Source organism: Telmatherina bonti, assembly GCF_933228915.1.
Source record: "Telmatherina bonti genome assembly, chromosome: 21".
NCBI classification, from domain to species: domain Eukaryota; kingdom Metazoa; phylum Chordata; class Actinopteri; order Atheriniformes; family Telmatherinidae; genus Telmatherina; species Telmatherina bonti.
In genome coordinates, this window is record NC_136630.1 from 7,559,207 (window position 1) to 7,575,101 (window position 15,895).

Consider the following 15,895-nt stretch of genomic DNA (forward strand, 5'->3'; position numbering starts at 1 on the left):
CCACAGTAGGGACACGTTAGGTCTGAGCGATTAATCAGATTTTAGTCTCAGTCACGATCTGGGTTTTCAACGATCATAAAAATAAAAGAGTGTGATTATTTTTCTATCTGCAGTTTCCTCTCCTGCTGTCTTCAGCTGCTAATCGAGCGTCTCTGGCGTTGCAGCGCTGTGCTGTAAACTCCTCCCACAGCCGCTTTGCTTTCATTCAGACACTGTTGCCAACTTGGCGACTTTCTCGCTAAATCTGGAGACTTTTTTGTTAAAAGCGACAAATCTAGCAGCTTTTACTGGAGTTATTAGAGACTTTTCTGGTGTTTTGGCGACTGACTTGAAGGCACAAATTGTTCTGCAGTTACTGTAAGGAAGGAGCAGCGGGAGCCTCTCCCGTCCTAAAGCACTCCCAGGCGGCCAGTCTCAGTCGGCTCCGGCTGCAGGTCAATGTAGAATAACTGCAGTAGGTTGTGGAAGTTCACCTAAACATAGTTTATACCATTGTCAGTGACAACTGGCTGCATTATTTTCCTAAACCCATACATAGTTCAGCGAGTTAAACACTGTAATATCCCTCCATTACCGGGCGTTACCATAGCAACGCGTTAACCAGCTGGTTCAGATCAGCCGTCTTTTAACAGATGAATGAGAGAAACGCGCTGCAGCCTGACAGCGGTTGTTTGGCATAAAACGTACATCCAGGCCAACGTAAAATAGTTCCTATATAAGCGGTAAAAGCAGATTAAACAACTCGGAACCGTACATTAGACGGTTATGACAGTTGGTTATAATATGACATTATGACAGCTTCGCTGTCACACGGACCGTTACAGGAAATTAGGGTCGAATAAAAAAATAAAAAAAAATCTGGATTTTTTTTGCTTCACAATTTTAAAATTGATTTTTTTTAAACCAAAAAAAAATTTTTTTTTTCAAACAAAAATAGTCCGTTATAAAATTTTTGTCATTTTTATTATTTTTATTGATCTTTTAACTTGTCTTCTTGGGCATGATAGCAGCAGAAAGATGATATGGCCACTGTGTTGTTTTTTCCTGATTGAAATCAAGAAAAATGACGAGCACAAAAATAGGTTTTATACATTTATTTTGTTTATAATCTACAAAAATCAGCTATATCTAAGAATTGTGAAAATTGCAATTTAAATCGAATCGGCACCCAAAAAATCTAAATCGAATTGAATCGGGACAAAGGCATATCATCACAGCCCTATAGAAAACCATCCCTGCCCACCTCAATAAGACCGTTCAATGCTTCTTCCTTGTGTCTTAGATAACATAACAAATGTTATTTATCTCCTCTCAACCGTCGAGAACACCACGATGCGCAGCGTTGTTTAAAAATACTGGATAATTGTGTTCAATAAACGAGATCTTAATTTCAGTCAAAATAATCGTGATTATAATTTTTGTCATAATCGAGCAGCCCTAGTGCACGTTCACATCAGCCTTTTTTATTCAAATCCGAGTCCTTTTGCTCGGGAAGTCCGCTTTGTTTGGGGAAATGTGAACGCGGCAAACAAAGTCTGATTCGGACCAAAGTCGAGGACTCGGTCCGCCTACAAACGCAGGTCTCGGCCCGTTTCAAGCAGACCAAATACAGGAAGCGGACTATAAAAAAAGAAAAAAAAAAAAAAAAACCACTTCCTGCATTTTGTGTTGCATTGCATTTTGGGTAAATCCATAGCGATGGCGTTAAGGGTCCTCTGCCTCATCTGTTGCTCATACTGCGTCCATTGTTGCAGCGTATTTCTGCAGTATACTTGCATAAGACACAATAAAAACCAAAAACAGCCATAGTTTCGTCTCCATGTTTAGACAATGGAGTTTTCTTTTTCACGCAGGTCTTGTCCTTTAGCTAAATACTACTGCAGCGCCACCTTTGGTGGGGAATGATGATATATTATTCAAATGGTTTGGCTCGTTTCACCAAAGTGCATCATGAACGCGATCTCCGCATGGATACACCCACCTGCAACCGAGCCCACAGTCGGACCGAATCTAGCGGACTATCCTGATGCGAATGCATAGTCAGGTTACTTTTACATGTCTGATCGCGCTACTGGTTTCCTCCCAATCAGCCTTTAACTTTGCAGCATGTTTCTGCAGCCATTTCTCTTTCATACCTCCTACTTTTCCAACATTTTGTCGCCTCTCTCCCAGCTTCTGTGAGCCAAGTTGCTGCCATCACATTGTAAATGAGCCAATACATCTCATGAAGTGCCTCACTTTATAATTTTACAGGTAAAGTGCTGTTTTACAAGACTTGCACATCCCTGCATTCGGTTTCCCAGCTTGTTTGGGATTGTAGTTTATGTCCCAGTCTTATCAGCTGAACAGGAATTTGGCATTAACTTTTATCTTACCAGACATCTCCACAAAAAGACCAGCCATTTGCTGGGTTCTATTTTGAGAATGAGAGGCACTTCGGAACAGGCCACACAGTTCAACTTCCAGTAAAAAAAAAAAAAAAAAAAAAAAAAAGAAGTATAATGTCAACTCAAACAACCACCGAGGCCACGACCATCCTTCTCCAAATCCTTCCTTACACGCTGCCACAGACACAGATGAGCCACCAAACATGGTAGGTGGTTGAGATCCTGCATACAGCAGCTGCAGCTCAGAGTCTGGCAGCAGATCTTACACTAAATGACCCTTTTGATCCATTTCAAGTGAAAATACAATGACTTTTTACAAGTTCAGAAGCAGTGAACACAATAAAGTCTGATAAAGCAGGGAAAAAAAACTTTTGTTAAGTGAGATCAGCTTCTGTATGTAGCAGAAAGCCTTGCGAGGGTCATTGTGATGCAAGTGCACCGTAACATGCACAAAGCAGATGTGTTCCAGCCCCAGTTGTTTTAGATAACTGCAGCAGCACAAATGGAGCCCATTAGATGCCCTCTGCATCTGAACTGCATGAATGTGCATACCCTCTGTTAAGGGGTGGGGGGGGGGGTTAAAGAGGAAGCACTCCTGACTGGTCACACCCTCTACAAATAACAATCTGCACACGCCACCTCCGGACCGAGCCGTCTAGCTGAAGGGAAAACAAACAGACAGAAAAATGGGAGCGATTCGGGGAAACATGGTGCTGTCTGCTTGTTCTCAGGTCTGGCTGCCAGAGCTCCCGTTAACACCACAGAAGCTGATCCAATTTAAAAAGTATGGCTATAAAAACACTGTTAACCAGAAAGGCTGCATGCTCCGTCAACCTGCACAGCTGGCATGGTCTAGTCTCTAGTTTTACACAGACACGCTAAAAGCAAAGCGATCCAAATATGTTTGATCACAACAAGACATCTGGCCAACCCAGCGAGCGGCGTTCCTCCCTACGTTTATCTGCTGCTCATCACTGAACAGAGGAAAGTCGCCCAGTTAACAACTTGTTCAATTGTGCCACAAAGAAATTTAGCTTTCAGCCAAGCAAAGAAGCAGTGGTGAAAGTTTACTCTTGACTTTGGAAGCAATACATGAGATTAAATGTCTCCTGCCTTACCAAGGTTTCTCACACAACATCCTCCAATCAGTGAAAACCTCCGTTAGCTTTGTTCAGAAGCTTTCGAGATGTTTTCCTTGTTTTGTGGCGTCGGAGTAGGAGTTGCTTGTCCTTAAAAGTCCCACATTTCCAAACAGGAGTTGAAAAATCACACTTGGACGATTATGGAAAAGCAAAAGGTGATGTAGGAATAGCATCGGAAGTTTGGAAATCTTGTCACGAACAACTGAGTCACTGGACCAGCAGTAACACAAAGAGCCACGTTTGTATTGTTTATGATCATTGGATGAATATTAGAAGAAGAGGAAAGACATTTAAATACTGCATTTTCTATAAGATAACTCAGAACTGCCAAAAACTGTGCTAACACTTGGAGAAAAAGACCTTCCAGACTCAAAATCCTCCAGCTGGAATTATGGTTCCAGAACTATGTTTACATGGACAAATACTCCATCCACCATTACTTTACTACCTCGTGGTACCAAATCAAGTAACCCTGATATAGAGCAATCTATGCTGGTCTTGAAAAATGTAAAAGGCCGGCTCTTGAGCCAGATAGCTTGCCTAAATGTCCTTTATTTCCAAACACAAGTTTTTAAAAAAGTTGGGTTTTGTCACCTCTGGGCTACCATACAATCATGCCTGAAGCCAGCTAGTAATAGAAGCTTTTATTTCTGTGATTAAAAAAAAGAAGAAAACAATATTATCCTATAAGTAAACACTATTTTCCTACCACCAGACTGCTCTAGACGGATGGAAACCCCCCCCCCCCCCCCCCCCCCTTTGAAAGCCATGTTTAAACACAACAAAGGGAACTTTTTGCCCCAGAAAGCTGCACAGAGGATCAGTTAGCACTTCCATCACAGATGGCAGAGGTGAGGAGGAAACTGATTCCAGGCCACAGCCCATCTGCAACGTAATGTTACCCCCACACACTGCTCAGTGAAGCACCATGACATCATGCCTGACACAAGACAGCTGAGGAAAAACCGGTTGGAGGTAGAAGTCTGCAGGGTGGTGCAGCTCGGGTGGAGTTTCCCACCACATTTTTTCTTTTTTTTTAAAAGGAAATTTACAGGTTTGGGGAGAAAGCATCAAAAAGGAATGCAAGCTGTGACTCCCAACTTCAACACAAATGACTTATTGTTGCTGCATCTCAACACACACATGTAAAATGGCAACGGGTTAGGTGGAGTGGCCTTTCTGGCAGTAACATGGGTCATGACATGCTGCCTTTTCATTCATTCAGAAGGAGAAAGTAGGAAGAATAAGAATAGAAGGAAAAGCTCCTGTGGAATGAGAGCAAAGGGGTTTTTTTTCTGGCTAACATGTCATGAAGCCCGGGGGTCTTCCCGGCGACTGACCCCGCAGGCTTTCAGCTTACCTGAGCTTCAGGTTGGCCATGAACTCCTCCATAGACACGTTGTCCAACAGCACGAAGTCTGCCTTCCCAAACTCCAGGCTCTCGTGCTCTGCCATGCTGCTGCTTTAGAGGCAAAAGTCGTGGAAAAGCTGAACTTCAGGAACTTGAAGCTGAGAAAAGCTTGGCATTGGGGGCGCTTCTGTGCGCACCTCCTCTCCTTAAACAGCAGATTTAAAAGCGGTGCGCATTTCAGCTGGTGCGGAAAATCAAATTCTAATTTCAGACATGGCTCATTTAGCCAGAAATATATCTATATATTTAACGTCTATGTAGAAAATATTAATTGTTAATCACCGGTTTTTTTAAAAATATATTAACAGGTGTGTTTTTCTGTTTTAAAGTGTAAATTATCCCAAAATATCCACATGTCCATGCGAAGGTGCCTCCTCGCGCCGTGGACCCTTGTCCCGTTACACCGTGCGTCCTTTTTCCTGGACTTTCTCTCCTGTCGTGCTGACTAACCATCCACCAATAGGATGGAAGCGTCCTCCCGCAAGCCCCGCCCCCAGCAGAGAGGTGTTGCTCAGACTGGACTGTGTGTAAGTTGAAAAGCATGGCAAATATTTCTGAAGACCACTACTCCACTTCTTTCTGATACATATTTCAGCGATGACGAGGCCACCATAAGTTGTACAACACTCCAGGGGGAAAACCATAATATTCTGGTTTTAGTCTTATGATACCATTTGTTACCATAAAAGGAAAAAAACAGAGCTCATCAGATTTTTATTTTTTTGGTTTTTTGGCATGGAATATGGATTAAAAGTGCAGTTGGGCGTGCTGGAAGACACACTTAAGCTGAAACTACAACAGTTCCCCATACATCTTTATTATTAGTGAAACTGTCAGGTCTTGAAGCTGTGTTTTGTTGGCTCTTTCCTGTGTTGGATCTGAAAGCTCCTGTAAGGGCAAGTACCCACCAGGCTCATACTGGGGTTAGTGCTCCACCTTGTGTTAAACAGATTTAAATGCACTTTTATATAGAAAAATCAGGAAAGAAATCCCCACATAGAACAAATGCTTCAATAAATATGTAAAAGAAATTTTAAAAAAGAAAAAAAACTGCTGTACTTTCATTTATTTTCTTATGTATTTTATAGTTTAAAGCATAAAAATAGACATAAAGGCATTAACTTATGCACTTAGCTGATATTCTAACACAACAAAGAGCCCTAGTTCCCACAGTTAATATGAGTATGTAAGATTTTCAATATTTTCTAAATAAACTAAACTAAATTAACTAAAAAAATAACTACAATCATAATTAGATAGTTTTTCTTTATACATGTAGGTTCCAGTATATCCATATTTGGTGTGTTAATAAATTACAAGTTTAATTAATGACAAAGACCCTTCTTAAATGTTTGCCTACCAGTACAAAAAAAAGTGCTTTTTGTCATTAATTTAACCTGTAATTTAATAACACATCAAATATGGACAGACTGGAACCTACATGTTAAAAAAAACTATGTAATTATGATTGTAGTTATTTTATTAGTTTATTTATTTGGAAAATATTGAAAATCTTACATACGCCACCTTTAAAGACAGAAAAAAAACAACAACCCAACACTAGACAACATCAACATTTAACAAATTATGAGTATAATTTATCACACCTCCCGTTCTTAATTAAATGCAACCTATATTACCACATTAATTAAACAGAAAAGCATTTAAAAGCATCATCTCCACTGTACGAGCAACGAGCCACCAAATGTAATGGTCATGGAGGCAGCGCTGGCCCAAGACTTCCCACAGTTGTGGGTGACGTAGACGACAGCTCCTCTGCGGAGGAAGGTCATGTATGTCGTCAAACTGCCAACTGTTGAAGGGCGAGAGAGGTGGGTGTGAGAGAAAGCCACCCAGTAATTGTTGACCACCATCCACAGGTCAGTCTTCACACCAGTCGTGGCTGTTTGAGTGGAGAAAAAGAACTGGTACACCCCTTTGACTGGCGCCCTGAAGACACCCGTCTTCCTGTTGAAGGCCCGGCCCACGTTCACCAGCACCTTGCTGTACTTGATTCTGTTCACTTTGCCTGTAATTTGTGCAGGATAATATGCAAAGAAGTGGACCTTTCTAGAAGGTGCTGAAAAAAAAAAGAGGATCAGTTATTATTAAACTTGTATTAATGGTGTGATTTTTCTCCCCATGCTGTCCATAATAGGTCATTCTAGTTTCAAACAATCCTACTTTACTTTTTCTCATTTTTGTTTTTCCATACTATGTCTGTTTATTTAAGCCATTTAATACTTTAAGCTGCTAAGAAGTAGCATTTTGATGTGTCTCGTTTTAACTGTGTATGTATTGATAGATAAAGTTTTTAAGTGTTGATACATGATATTAATTATGGAGTTAACAATTCGTTTATTTTATTTAAATATTTCCATTAATTATTTATTTTAAAAGTTTTTCTTGGTGAACTATAACCCATGGGCTACTTTTAGCAAGCAGTTTTTAACTGTTTTAGTAGCCTGATAACCTGTTTGCTAATATTTTGTTAGCAACATTTTTTAAAAATTCTTTATTCACCCTTTTAGCTGAAAATTTCACCTGCTGAATCAAAAATCTAATCAAACATTATATTTAAACAACTTTTCATTTAGAAAGTACTGCAAAGCGCATAAAATACACAACTAAACATATCATACACAACTAACCCATTTTAGAAACACACACCTGATCATAACCTCTCATACACACACAACATGCATTCAGCTCCGCATTTACATAAAAGTACAAAAAATATATATAAAAACTGATAATACTTAAGATAAGAAAACTGACAAACAAGTGAATAAATGAATAAAATAGAAATAAAAATTAATCTACAAGCTAAGCTAAAAAGGTACATCTCTTTTTAAAGCAACATTCAGGATTATGTAAAAAATTACATATTTCACAATCATAACAGTAAAGCATTATTTTAACTTGACTGTTAGCCAAAACTTTTACCAACATGTTACTTTTTTTACTTTTAAACATGCAATTAACTTAGTTTATTAGCTATCGGTTTAAATTGTTGACGGCCACTCTTTTAGCCAATAACTTTAGTTGTTCATAAATAAGGATTTCTTAAAAATGTTAAATACACTTGCTATCTTCTGTTTCTCCATTGTCATTTATTAGTTCCAACTTATCACCTGCTAAACCTTTCAGTTTTTAGGTTTATCTTCTACAAATGCACCCCCCCCCCCCCCCTCCCCCCCCTCCAGAGTAATTAATCCACCTAATAACAGTTGCAATACTAATCAAATGTGAATTTGTTAGTGATTTATTCATGGTAGTCACGAGCAATAACTTGTTTTGTATAGAATTTGCCAGAAATAGTGAATGAAAACTTACTTTTCTTCCTCTTACATCTCCAGTTTATCTTATCGCGGCTCACACAGGACTGGTTTCTGCGGCATCGTCCACAAACGATTGTGTTGACATCTGAGAAGAGTTGCACAGCACAGTTCAGACAGGAAAACTCAAAGAAAAGACCAAGAATGATCAGAAAATAGGAAATATGAAGCTTCATCATTCAGAGTTTCAGTTCAAATCATGAACAGAGCTGCTGTTAAACCTTTAACCCACAGGTGTCAAACTCCGGTCCTGGAGGGCCGGTATCCTGCAGGTTTAGGTTGTCTCCTGGTGCAGGGAAACAAGAAAAACCTGCTGGAGTCCGACACCCCTGCTTTAACCCTTTGTTACATCATGTCCACTACAGAGAACACCCATTTAAATGCTGTTTTGCAGTCTATTCATAAGTGAGGATGGTATATTTGCTGTTTTGCCACTTCGGTGGACATTAGGAGAGTCACTGCCACTCACTGAAAAAATAATCAAATATAAAATAAAATTTCATACATACACAAACACATAATTACCAAGTTTACCTCAGTGATAAACAGGACCACTAAATAATATAAGTTCATTTTTAAAGAATATTTTACTGGCAATATCTTATTCTATGCACATTTCTATAGACTATATCAAATAAATAAACTAAATATAAAGTCAAATAATATTAAAGGCAATGGAGTAAAACATTCTATGTGAAAAATATGGAATTGATTTTTTTAATATTTCATGCATAGAAAGTTTTATCATCATTTTGTCAGTGTTTTATTTATGATCAAAGGCCAAATAAATTTATTCTTAATAAATCCTCAGCATATAAATGTAGTTGTGTAAATGTCCTCCAACATTTGCTCCTTGTATAAGCTCAGAACCCTACAGAACCCTGCTGGACTGACAGAACCCTGCTGGACTGACTCAGAACCCTACAGAACCCTGCTGGACTGACTCAGAACCCTGCTGGACTGACTCAGAGCCATGCTGTACTGACTCAGAACCCTGCTGGACTGACAGAACCCTGCTGGACTGACTCAGAACCCTACAGAACCCTGCTGGACTGACTCAGAACCCTGCTGGACTGACTCAGAGCCATGCTGTACTGACTCAGAACCCTACTGGACTGACTCAGAACCCTGCTGGACTGACTCAGAGCCATGCTGTACTGACTCAGGACCCTGCTGGACTGACTCAGAACCCTGCTGGACTGACTCAGAACCCTGCAGAACCCTACTGGACTGACTCGGAACCCTACTGGACTGACTCGGAACCCTACTGGACTGACTCGGAACCCTGCTGGACTGACTCAGAACCCTGCAGAACCCTACTGGACTGACTCGGAACCCTACTGGATTGACTCAGAACCCTGCTGGACTGACTCGGAACCCTACTGGACTGACTCAGAACCCAGCTGGACTGACTCGGAACCCTGCTGGACTGACTCAGAACCCTGCAGAACCCTACTGGACTGACTCGGAACCCTGCTGGACTGACTCAGAACCATGCTAGACTGACTCAAAGCCCTACTTGACTGACTCAGAACCCTGCTGGACTGATTCAGAACCCTACTGGACTGACTCGGATCCCTACTGGACTGACTCAGAACCCTGCAGAACCCTATTGGACTGACTCGGAACCCTGCTGGACTGACTCAGAACCCTATTGGACTGACTCGGAACCCTACTGGACTGACTCAGAACCCTGTAGAACCCTACTGGACTGACCCGGAACCCTACTGGACTGACTCGGAACCCTGCTGGACTGACTCAGAACCCTACTGGACTGACTAAGAACCCTGCAGAACCCTACTGGACTGACTCGGAGCCATGCTAGACTGACTCAGAACCCTACAGAACCCTGCCGGACTGACTCAGAACCCTGCTGGACTGACTCAGAACCCTACTGGACTGAATCGGAACCCTACTGGACTGACTCAGAACCCTGCCGGACTGACTCAGAACTCTGCTGGACTGAATCGGAACCCTACTGGACTGAATCGGAACCCTACTGGACTGACTCAGAACCCTACTGGACTGACTCAGAACCCTGCTGGACTGACTCAGAACCCTACTGGACTGAATTGGAACACTACTGGACTGAATCGGAACCCTGCTGGACTGACTCAGAACTCTACTGGACTGACTCAGAACCCTGCTGGACTGACTCAGAACCCTACTGGACTGAATCGGAACCCTACTGGACTGAATCGGAACCCTGCTGGACTGATTCAGAACCATACTGGACTGACTCGGATCCCTACTGGACTGACTCAGAACCCTGCAGAACCCTATTGGACTGACTCGGAACCCTGCTGGACTGACTCAGAACCCTATTGGACTGACTCGGAACCCTACTGGACTGACTCAGAACCCTGTAGAACCCTACTGGACTGACCCGGAACCCTACTGGACTGACTCGGAACCCTGCTGGACTGACTCAGAACCCTACTGGACTGACTAAGAACCCTGCAGAACCCTACTGGACTGACTCGGAGCCATGCTAGACTGACTCAGAACCCTACAGAACCCTGCCGGACTGACTCAGAACCCTGCTGGACTGACTCAGAACCCTACTGGACTGAATCGGAACCCTACTGGACTGACTCAGAACCCTGCCGGACTGACTCAGAACTCTGCTGGACTGAATCGGAACCCTACTGGACTGACTCAGAACCCTGCCGGACTGACTCAGAACCCTACTGGACTGAATCGGAACCCTACTGGACTGACTCAGAACCCTACTGGACTGACTCAGAACCCTGCTGGACTGACTCAGAACCCTACTGGACTGAATCGGAACCCTGCTGGACTGAATCAGAACCCTGCTGGACTGATTCAGAACCCTACTGGACTGACTCGGATCCCTACTGGACTGACTCAGAACCCTGCAGAACCCTATTGGACTGACTCGGAACCCTGCTGGACTGACTCAGAACCCTATTGGACTGACTCGGAACCCTACTGGACTGACTCAGAACCCTATTGGACTGACTCGGAACCCTACTGGACTGACTCAGAACCCTGTAGAACCCTACTGGACTGACCCGGAACCCTACTGGACTGACTCGGAACCCTGCTGGACTGACTCAGAACCCTACTGGACTGACTAAGAACCCTGCAGAACCCTACTGGACTGACTCGGAGCCATGCTAGACTGACTCAGAACCCTACAGAACCCTGCCGGACTGACTCAGAACCCTGCTGGACTGACTCAGAACCCTACTGGACTGAATCGGAACCCTACTGGACTGACTCAGAACCCTGCCGGACTGACTCAGAACCCTACTGGACTGACTCCGAACCCTACTGGACTGAATCGGAACCCTACTGGACTGAATTGGAACACTACTGGACTGAATCGGAACCCTACTGGACTGACTCAGAACCCTGCTGGACTGACTCAGAACTCTACTGGACTGAATCGGAACCCTACTGGACTGACTCAGAACCCTGCCGGACTGACTCAGAACCCTGCTGGACTGACTCCGAACCCTACTGGACTGACTCAGAACCCTACTGGACTGAATTGGAACACTACTGGACTGAATCGGAACCCTACTGGACTGACTCAGAACCCTGCTGGACTGACTCAGAACTCTACTGGACTGAATCGGAACCCTACTGGACTGACTCAGAACCCTACTGGACTGAATCGGAACCCTACTGGACTGACTCAGAACCCTACTGGACTGACTCAGAACCCTGCTGGACTGACTCAGAACCCTACTGGACTGAATTGGAACCCTACTGGACTGAATCGGAACCCTACTGGACTGACTCAGAACCCTGCTGGACTGACTCAGAACTCTACTGGACTGAATCGGAACCCTACTGGACTGACTCAGAACCCTGCTGGACTGACTCAGAGCCATGCTGTACTGACTCAGAACCCTGCTGGACTGTCTCAGAACTCTACTGGACTGAATCGGAACCCTACTGGACTGACTCAGAACCCTGCCGGACTGACTCAGAACCCTGCTGGACTGACTCAGAACCCTACTGGACTGACTCAGAACCCTGCTGGACTGACTCAGAACCCTACTGGACTGAATTGGAACCCTACTGGACTGAATCGGAACCCTACTGGACTGACTCAGAACCCTGCTGGACTGACTCAGAACTCTACTGGACTGAATCGGAACCCTACTGGACTGACTCAGAACCCTGCTGGACTGACTCAGAGCCATGCTGTACTGACTCAGAACCCTGCTGGACTGTCTCAGAACTCTACTGGACTGAATCGGAACCCTACTGGACTGACTCAGAACCCTGCTGGACTGACTCAGAACCCTACTGGACTGAATCAGAACCCTACTGGACTGAATCGGAACCCTACTGGACTGACTCGGAACCCTACTGGACTGACTCAGAACCCTGCCGGACTGACTCAGAACCCTACTGGACTGAATCGGAACCCTACTGGACTGAATCGGAACCCTACTGGACTGAATTGGAACCCTATTGGACTGAATCGGAACCCTACTGGACTGACTCAGAACCCTGCTGGACTGACTCAGAACCCTGCTGGACTGACTCAGAACCCTACTGGACTGAATCGGAACCCTACTGGACTGAATCGGAACCCTACTGGACTGAATCGGAACCCTATTGGACTGAATCGGAACCCTACTGGACTGACTCAGAACCCTGCTGGACTGACTCAGAACCCTGCTGGACTGACTGAGAACCCTACTGGACTGAAGCGGAACCCTACTGGACTGAATCGGAACCCTACTGGACTGACTCAGAACCCTGCTGGACTGACTCAGAACCCTACTGGACTGAATCGGAACCCTACTGGACTGAATCGGAACCCTACTGGACTGACTCAGAACCCTGCTGGACTGACTCAGAACTCTACTGGACTGAATCGAAACCCTACTGGACTGACTCAGAACCCTGCTGGACTGACTCAGAGCCATGCTGTACTGACTCAGAACCCTGCTGGACTGACTCAGAGCCATGCTGTACTGACTCAGAACCCTACTGGACTGAATCGAAACCCTACTGGACTGACTCAGAACCCTGCTGGACTGACTCAGAGCCATGCTGTACTGACTCAGAACCCTGCTGGACTGACTCAGAGCCATGCTGTACTGACTCAGAACCCTACTGGACTGAATCGAAACCCTACTGGACTGACTCAGAACCCTGCTGGACTGACTCAGAGCCATGCTGTACTGACTCAGAACCCTGCTGGACTGACTCAGAGCCATGCTGTACTGACTCAGAACCCTACTGGACTGACTCAGAACCCTGCTGGACTGACTCAGAGCCATGCTGTACACGACTCAGAACCCTGCTGGACTGACTCAGAACCCTGCTGGACTGACTCAGAGCCAGTCTGTACTGACTCAGAACCCTGCTGGACTGACTCAGAGCCAGTCTGTACTGACTCAGAACCCTACTGGACTGAGTCATGGCATCGTTTAAACCCGTTTTGGGAGCTCAGAAAAATAACCTGCTTTAATAAAAACTGGTTTCCTTTGCAAGATGAAAACGTTGTTCCAGTCCTCTGTTCAATTACAAACCATTTGTTCTGAATCTTTGATTAAAAAAAAACAAAAAAAAACAAAAAAAACCCAGGTGCTTCCTACCTGCACAGTAAGCCAAATAACAGGACGAGGGTGGGGTGAACTTGTAGACGTAGTAGTTCCCCCGACACTTCTTCACCTTGATGGGGGTGGAGCGGAACGCGCAGCAGTTCTTCTTCCAGTGGCCGCAGACCTTGCGGGTGACGATGCCATCCCTCCTGTTTGGGTGATGCCCCGCCAGCCACAGCGGGGAATGGGTGCCACATTTGTTCACAGGGACACACCTCTCAGGCATCTGCAGACTTCGACCATTGTAGAAGAGGCGGTACCAGCCTGACAGGAGATACCATCAGCGTTAATGTCAGCGCCTCTACAACAGATTCATGCAAGCTGAAGGTCTCTTTACCTTTCCATTTAACTTGCCGGTCACACTTCTTGAACTTGGTGGTGGTATTGGTGGCATGCCAGGCCTGATCCAGCACTGTGTAGTGGAAACAGGGGTCACGCTGTCTTCTGGATGCTTCTTTGGAGGAATGATGGCTGTCTTCCTTCTCGGTATTTATGCTGTAGGTGAGGATATGTGTTCCTGCTGTATTTCAGCACATGCAGAATGCAGAGTGTGAATAAACAGTCTAAATCATTGCATTTTATGTGAAGAATAGTAGTTATCGTACTGACTGACCCACTTCCCTCTGATCTCTCTGATGCCTCATCTTGTGCATCTAAATGGGGAAAAAAAAGACATATTTAGTTTATGATTTACAGTTTTAAGACAGATTTAATGAGAATATATTGAACCTACTTGAGTCAGAGCATTCTGCTGCTGCTGAAGTGTTGTTTGTTCACACTTTAGCCTCCCCATCTCCTGCAAAATGTGAATTTTCAGTCACATTGGATGCTAAAGGCTCATTTAAAAAGCTGTAAAAATCTTATAGATTCATCACACTGTTGGATTATTACGGTAATTTCTGGCAGATATGGCTGTGAGTTTTGCATTTGACAAAGAAATATATCTCAAATATTTTGCAAGGTCGTGAAAAATTCATGGAGTTGACCTTTCAAAGATTTTTGATTTGATTGATGACTTGTAAATATATAGCATGTTTCATCACCTTGAACACAGCAGCAAGTTGCGCTTCTAATGGCTGATTTCCCATATTCCACAGATTCAGTTCAGTCTGACAAAAAGAAAAACAAAACTTTTGTCACACAACTTTACAAACTGATTTTAATCTAAAATAATTTTCCATTCCCTTTAAAAGTTCAGCCGAAACGGCTCAGAAAAGTTGTGTCTTGTTGAAACAGCATCTCTAAAGAGGAAAAAGGAACTTTTTGTTGCATAACTGATGATTTTATGTTGCGAACAAAGCTCACACTCACAGAATTTGCATTTCCTGGGCAACCGGCTGCACAAGATGAGTGTCACAAGGATAAGCACAGCTAAGACAACCATCTGAGGAAAACAACAGTTGCACAACAGTTACATAAATGGAACAGTTATGTGTGCTTTCTAATTTTAATGCTGCACATGCTGATGTACAAAAAATTATATTCAGTTTGTGTCAAGATGCTTGAAGTTTTCTTTCTAGTTTTATCGGAGGAGGTTAAAAGTAAATTAGCAATAATTGCTGAAAAATCAATTGACTTCAAAACATGACTAAGATAGTAAAGGAAATGAGTGTTACAAAGATAATCATTTAATTCAAACAAAGGATCATTTCAAGGTTTTTTGACAGAAAAAGAAAGGCTATTTAATTTTTTTTTTTTTTTAATCTATACCCCGTTTCTCCAGCAGAGGGTTGCGTGGAGCAACAACTCCTGATATGAGTTGGGGGAGTTGTGTGATCCCTGCACTGCTTGCAAATATAATAAATATCTAAAAAGCATGAAACAAACTGTTTAATTTGATGTAAATACAAAGTTGAAGTTTAATTTATTTTGTTGCTATTTCTACATTTAGATGACTGCACGCTGTTTGACACTTGTTGCACACATGATCCAATAAAAATGAAGCTTAATGTTTTGTTGTGGAAGCAGAGAATTACAAGATATTTATGCAAAAGCAACTAATGTAAATGTACCTTGAAGCGTT

General features: G+C 43.4%; 1 protein-coding gene across 2 annotated transcripts in view; it reads right to left on the reverse strand.

Annotated features, from left to right (window-relative positions):
• Positions 1–5,010, reverse strand: part of myo1d (myosin 1D) — a 165,546-nt gene extending 160,536 nt beyond the window's left edge. For both annotated transcript variants that reach the window (XM_079261359.1, XM_079261360.1), the window contains exon 1: positions 4,890–5,010. In XM_079261359.1, the coding sequence (XP_079117485.1) occupies positions 4,890–4,984 (95 nt within the window). In that variant the 5' untranslated portion in view covers positions 4,985–5,010. The remainder of the gene's footprint in view (positions 1–4,889) is intronic.
• Positions 5,011–15,895: the final 10,885 nt, after the last annotated feature.